This window comes from Poecilia mexicana, unplaced genomic scaffold (genome assembly GCF_051168715.1).
Source record: "Poecilia mexicana isolate PSO_F unplaced genomic scaffold, ASM5116871v1 scaffold_18, whole genome shotgun sequence".
NCBI lineage: Eukaryota > Metazoa > Chordata > Actinopteri > Cyprinodontiformes > Poeciliidae > Poecilia > Poecilia mexicana.
In genome coordinates this window covers 14,201,905-14,211,540 of record NW_028263387.1, presented here as the reverse complement: position 1 = coordinate 14,211,540, position 9,636 = coordinate 14,201,905, and the positions used below count along the sequence as shown (strand labels likewise).

The 9,636-nt window shown below is 39.7% G+C and overlaps 1 protein-coding gene across 1 annotated transcript; it reads right to left on the bottom strand.

Moving 5' to 3' along the window:
- Window positions 1-1,008: 1,008 nt before the first annotated feature.
- On the bottom strand, window positions 1,009-8,209 carry mfsd8 (major facilitator superfamily domain containing 8). The gene is made up of 12 exons (XM_014996707.2): window positions 7,832-8,209; window positions 7,623-7,705; window positions 5,906-5,949; window positions 5,278-5,518; window positions 5,046-5,159; window positions 4,818-4,962; window positions 3,122-3,180; window positions 2,591-2,699; window positions 2,315-2,449; window positions 2,128-2,231; window positions 1,815-2,041; window positions 1,009-1,738 (listed from the first exon to the last, which is right to left on the bottom strand). The coding sequence occupies exons 1-12, from the start codon at window positions 7,885-7,887 to the stop codon at window positions 1,532-1,534; spliced, it is 1,524 nt and encodes a 507-aa protein (XP_014852193.2). The 5' UTR covers window positions 7,888-8,209; the 3' UTR covers window positions 1,009-1,531.
- Between the last annotated feature and the right edge of the window lie 1,427 nt (window positions 8,210-9,636).

The window sequence follows — 9,636 nt, the reverse complement described above, 5'->3', positions numbered from 1 at the left end:
GATTCTCCTTGCTTTAAAATCTAAACAAGCAGTTTGAGTCAGAAGTCGGTTCCTTTCCAAAACGAAACGGCAGATCAAATCGACTCTGTCACCACCGACCCATCATTTATGGCATTGTTTACAAACGAAACTTATCATTCCGCCCCCTTCTGGTTATTTTAGTAATTACCACCTGTGTTTACCCCTTTATTTTCCGCTTACTCTAAACTTCAGTATTGTAGGCAAAACCGGACAAGTAGCAGTAGAATCTATTTCAGTATTGATCACGAAAAAACATTAAGTCTTACAAAAAGCAAAACAAGTAATGAGTGGTGAGGTTTATTGCTTATTTACCTTTCTTCCAACACCTTACTAGTTACCTCACAAATATCACAAGATAAAATACATCATTCTGTCATGGAGGCTAATAACCCCCATGGGAGATGTTTGTTATTGTTGATTTAAGAAAACGTATAAGTGAAACCTGTGAATTTTTAAAAAGTGTTTTATTTCTTTTGGGTTAATTTTGGCAGGGTAGACTGGTTCAGCCATGTTGCATGTTTTTCTTCTTTGTGGATAATGGCTCTTCCTATCTTTGGTGGATTTTCAAAACTTTACAGATGAATCAAATCCTTTCCAGGCAGATGGAGGTCAGCTTCTCATGTGTACTTGATTATCTTTAGATGGGAGCATCATGTTTTCATTTTTTCTTTTCTTAGAACCTTCAGACTACTTCATGCTGTCAGGTTCTACTTAAGCGATTTCTTGATTGTTCTTCTGTGACAGTAATCCAGCTTTGGTTTGGTGCATGATGTTAAGTTTGACCTTCTAAAAAATACATTTAATCAGTGTTATTCTCCACATTATTCTGTGAGAAGTTGGAATATTTAACTGTTCTACTACTAGCTAAACTTTGTGTTTGACTGATCCATGTCCGTAATACACTAAGCAGTTTCCAAATACCAATAATCTTTGAATAAAATGTGAAAAAGATGATTATGGCATTATAATGAAGTAAAGCAGAGAAAATTAATTTCACAATAAAAAATTTAATGCTTCATTCACTTCATTATCTCTGTACACACACCCAGAAATCACTTTCTGAATAATTTAGGAATGAGAAAAATCCCATAGTTTCAAACAACTACGGGTAAAGCTATTCAGATAATTAGGAAAAATAACATCAGTATTTTTCTTACAGTGCATTAATGTTAAAATGTGTAACTGGTAATTCTTAATATAAACCATGAAACGAATTTCCGGCAATCCTCAAACAGCGAAACATTATTATGTTGTTAATTTCTGTCACAGTCCTTAACAATGAGTAAAAAGTCAGTTGCAGTTCCAGCTCCCACTCTGGTATGAGAAATAATCCATCAAAACCTCTTTACTATTAAGATTTAGGACTAAAACCCTGAGTTAAAAACTAGTAATTGATCAGTCCCCACATTTAAAATAAGAAGCAGCAAAATGATTCTGTCACAGCAGAAAGTCTGGACAAATGTACCATTGGTGGTCATGTACTCCTGCTAGTTTCCGTGGTGAGAATCTGTTACTCCACGATCCTTCCGTGGCGAACAGAATAGGCGATGAGTCTGTGGTAGGATGAGAGGAGGAGGATGACGCCCAACACCACCATACCGCAGATGAGGCTGAAGGCCCAGCGAGGTCCCAGGAGGGTGTAGACGTGGGAGACAAAGATGGGGCCGAGTGTTCGCGCCCCGCTCCCCGAGGCGGTCAGCCAGCCCATGTACACACCCTGGAGAAATGAAAACACACTGAGCCTCACTGAACGCGTCGTAACTACTTCAACTTATCTAAAACACTCTTTTCACCTGAGGTTTTGGTCCGAGGATTTTGGAATAAAGCGTGTAGGACATCACGTTGCAGGCCGGGTAGCCCACCCCGATGAGGAAGTCTGATGAGATGTACTGAGCGAGGTAGATAGCCGGGGTGGTCTGACACCAGGTCTGCTCGTACGGGCAGCCTGTGGGCTCCACGGTGCCGTTGCCAACTAAACTGCCCCCAGACACTTGACTGACCAAAGAATTGTTTTTCAGGTCTGCATTTTGGTGAAAGGAAGAAAAACTCAAGTTCAAATCCAGATTTCTTCCTCAACATTTCCCCTAATGTTTCCCCACAGATTACCTGCCCACTGGATTTTGGGGAAATGATTTCCCCAGGGAAGCAGAACAATGAAGCCACAGAATATGATGCCAAAACCTGCAAGCAACACGGGGCGATCTCCAAACCTGGAAGGATAGAAAGTAACTTCTTCATGACCCAAATTCAGCCAAACTAAAATATATCCTCTGTTTAGACTTGAAGCATTTACCTCGAAGCGGCTGCTTTCACCAGAAGAAACACCAGGATTGATTGAAATCCGATGCCGACCATAATAATACCGTTGTACAGAACGGCTTCTTTCCTCGTCCAGGCGAACATGTCCATGGACAGAGGAGTGGCAATTCTGGAGCACAATAAGAACTGTTAGGACTTTCCTCCAACCCAACAGGTGTGTGTTGTGTGTTTACAACACACACCAACAGATGTGTGTTTACCTGCGTGAGTATTTCAGGTAAACATTTCAGTATTTCAGTGCAATACTTACGTTTCAAACACAGCGAAGATGAACATGACGATGAAGAACAACACGTTGGAGGTCACAACAGCCACCTGGTCGATGGTTTCCACAGATTCATCAAGGATATCGACTGTGTCTGAACAAAGAAGAACAACACTTGAATAATTAAAAATAAAAATTGATACTTATCTATAAACTTATCTGGATTTTTTTCTTAACTCTATTTCTTGTGTACCAATCTATGTCAAGTTGCAGGTTTTAATTAACTTATGACACACTTAAAATCTTACGTGTAAGATTCCAAACATTTAGAGACATAGTGGGACCCCTTATTACTGGTAATATCAGCTACCTGTATTTAAAAGCAACTTTAGAAAATTAAGCAGGATGGTTGCAAAGAAAACTAACCAGTTCTTACTGTTTTTAAGCTGAAGGTAACAATCTCATTCCAGAAGATCCACTTATTCAGATCTCATTTGATCAAATCCCATACACCCTATTGTTCAAAGTGTAAATAAAACAACAAAATAAGCAACAAAGACTTCATACAACCAATACCTTCTGAGGTGTAGTTAATAGATCTGATGTGCTTTCCATCTTCATTTACACGGTGCTCTCTGATGGCAAAAACATAAGAATATAAAAGCTTTTAGATGAATAACAAGGCAACAACTTCACTGCAGTCGCACTGGTATTCCAGCAGTTGCTAGTTTCTTCCACTTGAGGGCAGTGTGGGCCTGATGGTTGAAACTTGGACTGAACTGGTTGTTCAAGTAGGACAGGGGTGGCCAACCAGTCAGAGACTAAGAGCCACTTTTTTTACTGTGTTACTGCAAAGAGCCACATCATACACATGGGCACACATTAACATCATCCCATGCCTTAATCATGTATGCACACACACGCACACACTTACACACACGCACACACACGCACACACACACGCAGAGAGAGACAGACACACACACAGGCCTCTGCTCAGCCAGATTTATTGAATATGCCTCACACCAAGATAATGACAGTTATTTAACAGTTAACATTGTGTGCACTGTCTCACACACACATAAACTCTCAGTTCAAGCAAGTCCACAAACAGAAATATAACAATTTTCAATAACGTTTTTCTCTTACTATGCTGCTTAGTGAGACTTCTGGCATTTCTTGTCCTGAACAACCCTCCTCAAATCTGGCTTGTATTCCGTTGTTGCCACTCGAAGCAACTCTTTCACATGAGTGTCAGTCAGAACAGATCGATGCTTTGATTTCACATGTTTCAGGGTGGAAAACACAGACTCGCAGACGTACGTTGACCCAAACATCGACAGTATCTTAAGCGCAGCCCGTTTGACATTGGGGTATTTTTCCATTGGCACACTTTTCCAGAACTCAATTGTCCCTTCCCTGAAAACAGCTTTCAGTTGATCCTCCTCACAAAGATCGATCATCTCCAACTCAGCCGCAGCCTCATCTGTGAGTGACGCTGAAGATTTGAAGCTTTGAAATGCGCTAATGATGCCTGACATACAAGGCAGAATGGCTTGCCATTACGTTCAACAAAAAAATATAAACTCTCCCACTCTGTTAAAAACGTCCTGTGTTCTTCTTCATATTTTCGTTTGGCTGTGCTTTTTTTCCCTGCCATTTTGAGAGCGAACTTGAACATTATTATTATTCTTCTTTTCAACTCAAACCGATTCAACTGGTCAGCGCGCCACCTAGGGGGAATAAATGGCAGCGCCAGCCAAGCATTTTGACGCTTGTCATGTGAAATCTCCTGAAGAGCCGCATGAAACCAGCCAAAGAGCCGCATGAAACCAGCCAAAGAGCCGCATGAAACCAGCCAAAGAGCCGCATGAAACCAGCCAAAGAGCCGCATGAAACCAGCCAAAGAGCCGCATGAAACCAGCCAAAGAGCCGCATGCGGCTCGGGAGCCGCGGGTTGGCCACTCCTGAAGTAGGATAACGATCCCAACCGATAAAGCTGGTTATAGAATAGATGACGTAGTCTAACATTAAGCTTTTGAAAGTCCTGAGCTAAAATACATTGACCGTGTGTTATGTACTATACTTATAGATCAAAAAGTGAGTCAATTTAAAAAAAGAGGAGATCAAAGTAATAAGACTCTGCATGAGCTGACACGAATGGAGCAAAGTTGATCAATTTTTAAACGGTTCACTGGAGAAAACAGTGATGTGTTCTGAATTTGTTGTCACACATGAAATAAAGAGGCACGTTGTGTATTAATAAACTGACTTGAGCACCAGTAGAACCAGCAGGATGTTGACGAGTCCGAAAAGTGCAGCCAGTAAAGCCGGCGTGGTGTACATGTTGAGCTGCAGGTCTAGGAATTTCACCGTGACGCCGTTTTCTCCAATGAAAGACAGGCATGCCTGCAGAGCTGAAACCCACAAACACAGACATGAACACGTCTTTCTTCTTCAGAGTTATTCTCCACACCCAGAGCAGCTCCGCATGAAGCACCTGGTCCAAGGATGAAGCCCAGTGCCTGACAGGCGCTCATGTTTGCCATGGCTCCGGTCCTTTCTTTCAGAGACGTAGCCCCGGCGACATACGACCTCACAACAGCAACATTACCTGAAGGGAACAAATCGAATATTACTGTGGATGAAATGGAAGCAGAGACATCTCTATTTAACACCAGGTCAGATTTTCAGCGTTGTAGGAACCATGAGCCAGAAGAACGGATTCCCACCTGCTCCGAAGCCAACAAATGCTCTGGACATGAGCATGTGGTACTTGTTATTGGTTCTGGGCAGGTACGCGTAGGCATAGTAGATATTGGCAGCCAGGTTGATGAAGATGGAGCATACCAGCGGCTCCCTGCGCAGCCGGTGATTAGACCATAGCCCAAACAGAGGCGAGGCCACCATCTGACCCAGACTGTAGGCTGCAACCATCCAACCCAGGAAGCTGGCGTCTACGCTGCTGTCGACCTGCAACATGAGACAATAACCAGGTCCAGGGATGAGACCGAGTTACTAAAACACAAGACAGTCCGACTCCACGTCAAGCAAGTAACTTCAAAACTATGGATAAAAAAAAAGTAAGTAATTATCTTTTTTTTGTCTTCTTTGTAGTAAATGATGCCTCATATATAAACGATTCTTCAAAAGGGAATTCAAATGTACAAAAGATGCTATTTTTGTCCACAACTGATTTTCTAAGACATTCTTTACTCATCCTTTCATTTCCCTTTTTTCCATTTATTTGTGGTCACAGTGGTTTTATGCAGAAAGCGAACACTTTCTCTCAACCTTACTAAAAAAAAACTAAAAAAAACACACACTTCCAACAAACTGAAAACTGAAAGCACGCCATACCTTCTGCAAATAGGGCCATAGTGATGTGATGACGATGGTGAAACCTGAACACAGACAAGAAACGGAGATGATCCACAAGATGTCAAAGATGGTGAACATGGATTTGTTAGAAGGGAGACAGAAGTCGCAAAGTTAAAGCTTTTAGCTGTTACAGAGAGAGAAACTTGTGATCAAGCCCACTCTCCAGATGTAGTGATGGACTCAGACCTGAACCGTCATAGATGCATAAAGCCAGTTACAAAGTCGGCCTTCAATCAGCTGAAGAACATTTCCAGAACTAATGACCCAACAAGATTTTTCAAAACTCTTCCATGCATTGATATTTTGTCATATTGATTTATTAAAAGATCACTGCATAACACGTTTGATAACTTAATGGTAGATGGATTGAATAGCAACCTATGCTAATAGTTAGTTGCTCACGAAGATTTCTGTCTTCAACTGGTCCAACCTGATGGATGCGACGCTCTGGAGCTTTGGTATTTCTGGTTAGACTAGTTTTAAATGAAGGCACTGCTGCAACTGATCACCTTTGATTTATAGAGCCAGATCTAGATACTGTGTTTTCATTCCTTTATTTGTATTTATTCCATCTAATTTATTTACATTACAGTTATCTTCTAGTTTGGTTTGAGGGTGAAGTATTTTGGTCAATCTTGGCTCTTTTAGTGGAAAATAAAGAACTAACTTTGACCAATTCAATTTGGATAGTAAATGTAATTTATCTGATTAACAGCAATATACCTAAAGCAAAATTAATATTCTGTCACTTTATAGTGATTTAAAATGTAACTTTTATTTTACATGGATCTAAAAAAAACCTGTCTTTTAAAAAGTTCCTAGAATTTGTTTCAAAACGTGAATCCATACAGATTTATTACACGGAGAGCAATGCATTTCAAGTGTTTATCTCTGGCAATTCTGATAAATGTGAATTACATCTAATGGAAATCTAATATTAAGTTTTTCAGGAATTTAGGATGTTACACAAGACCAATAAAACATAAAAGTCAGTCTAATGAATAATATCTCCATGGACCAAAGCTGCGGAGATTGTAAAATAGCATCCCCTCAATGTCAATGTTTAGAATATTGCAGTCACAAAGTACTGCTTTAACACTCAATTTAGTTAGTGGGAGAGAAAGTGTGATCAAAATCCCCTAGCAGGATTGTGAAGTGAACTCCTTTCAGGGACTGGATGGTTGCTCAGCGGTCTAAAGTCCTCTTTTCATAAGAAAGTAAATTCTGCACTTGAGTTCATTCTACGCCAACACTAATACCAGCTTTCATTACCCATGGTATCATTGTGCTTCATCTGCAAACTGACCAGAGCTAAACCCCACAGAATTTCCATATTGTACTGCAAAGACAAAGATGAGACTGTATTGTGAGAACGATGAGTGCTTTTTGTGTATGTATTAACAGCCTTTTGTTGCATTGGTTAAAAGAGTAATCTGGTTATTTCCAGAAAAGAATTTTAGCTTTTAAACTGAACTACTTTTTGATTATCTTCTATTATTGAGATCCACTTGCATAGTTTTATCAAAATGTTCTGCTCCTTTTTTGCTAATTTTCCATCCCTTTAAAGCCAAACCTCTTTCGTATTTACTTTATCCAACACATTTGTCATCAGTTTTCAGATCAGTCGTCTTGTTGAACTAGACAGACCAGGTGTGTCCACACAAAAGAGGACAAAAGTCATGGGAGTCCTCCTCACCTACGCTGCTGAGAAACATAGTGAAGTACATGACCCGGATGGACCTCCACCGGCTTCTGTAGTCCCCATCCTGGGAGTCATCGCTGCATCCAGACAGGAACAACGAATTGTGGTTTAAAATTATTTAATACAGTGATACAAACACATTTAAAATCTGGCTTCACGCATTCTTGGTGGTAAAAAATGGACCCTGTGAACTCTGTACTCACCTGCTTGCATCGTCCCGGAGCAACGGAGTGGTGTCGTCTGGGTCAAGATGTGACATTTTAACTAATTAAGTAATCTAGAGAAAGTTCCGGTGGTGTCCTAAGTGGCCATGTAGACGAGGGTCAGTGAACTAGCCGGGGCTCAAAGTAGACTCCTGCTCTTCCGGAAAGCTTATAGAAGCTAACTAGACTTGCAGATAACCTCAGCCACACAAAATAACACTTCAGCTGCAGACATTAATAACCTTAGCAAATACTGCATATATTGTTGAAAAGAGGCATTTCTAACCGTTGTTAAAGGCCCCAAAAAGCAGCACGTAACACAAAACCTGACAGAACTGGACTATGATACCATGGCAGCGCAACTTCATGTAGGTCCAATAAATAAACTAATGTCCGGTTACATCTTACAAAATAAGACACAAAACAGAAACTTTATTGAATTCGATTTAAATCCAGCACTTTTAATTAATTTAAACAGTTAAATATTTATCTAAACGAACACACTGGATAATCTGCTTATGTTTAACTTTTAATTTCTTTGTCTTTAACAAATGCCTGCTTTTGTTTTGAAACCAACACTACGTGACGCTTGTGTCATTTCCGCCTAAATACTTTTAACTTGACGCAGCGCGCTCGCTCACGTGAGAACGCGAACACAAACATTGCGGTCTCTCTCTGACAGTTTTGTGTCAAGATCAAAAGTGAAGCACCAGATTTCACAGCAGAAACCTTGAAGGAGTCCTCGGTTATTACTACCGAGCCTAATGTGAAGAACAAAACAGCACAGCATTGATATCCATTTATTTAGACTTCAGCTGTTCAAAATATTGTTTAAGAATCCGGAGAGTTTTGTAAACTGACAATAAACTCTTACGTAACATTAACATTACACCTAGATTGAGGATGGTTTATTAAAAAATGCACAATTCTCTTTATTTTGATATTAACAGGGGAAAAACTGGTGCTAAGCATGTTGCTTGTAAAAATAAATGTATTATGTTCTATGTGAAACGTGTAAATGATTACAGTGGGAAAACACACACGCACACGCATACATACGCATGTACGCGCATCTCCCCCGCCCCAGCCTATGGTTCGGATCATTATCAATTTTACTATCGGACAAAAATAAGATGAACCTAAAAGCAAAATGCAGTTTTCAAATGATCATGTATTAAGAGGAAAAAAAATCATGGCTTATGCTTATTATTAGTCACTTAAAGGTCAATTTAGTCGTCATTTTATTAAGTAAAAAAACAGCACCAAACAAGTTTAAACAAAGATTAATTATATTTATGACGTGCTTACAGGAATGAATGTTCAAAATATATGATCTAAAATTGATAAAATGTCAAGTTTTTTTTTCAGAAATTAACCGTTTTCTCAGGAGTTTAAAAAAGGTTTTTTTTTTTATTGAACCACAAGTTATGAGACCTAGAAATATTGTAAAGGGAAGAATTTGAGAGACAGAAGAATTCAAATAGCCTGAACTGCTAAAACATAAATTTCTTCAGAAAATCACTTAAGCTGAAGAGCCAGAATGTGTTATGATGGTCAGGCTCTTGTCCTAAAACCCGATGAACTGAACTGGATCTCTGAAGCCGTTCTTTTCTCAAGCTTGGTTGATGCAGGAATCAACTTTGTCACAATCGGCATTCAAACTGAATAATTTCTGTTAAGATAATCATTCATTTAATACAGTGTTGGTCAAATTAATTCTGACTCTAATGGGCAAGGTTCTAGAATAAAGAGCCATCAGGAGGCCTCTATCAGCCAATAAAAAGCAGCCGTGACGAAACGTGTAT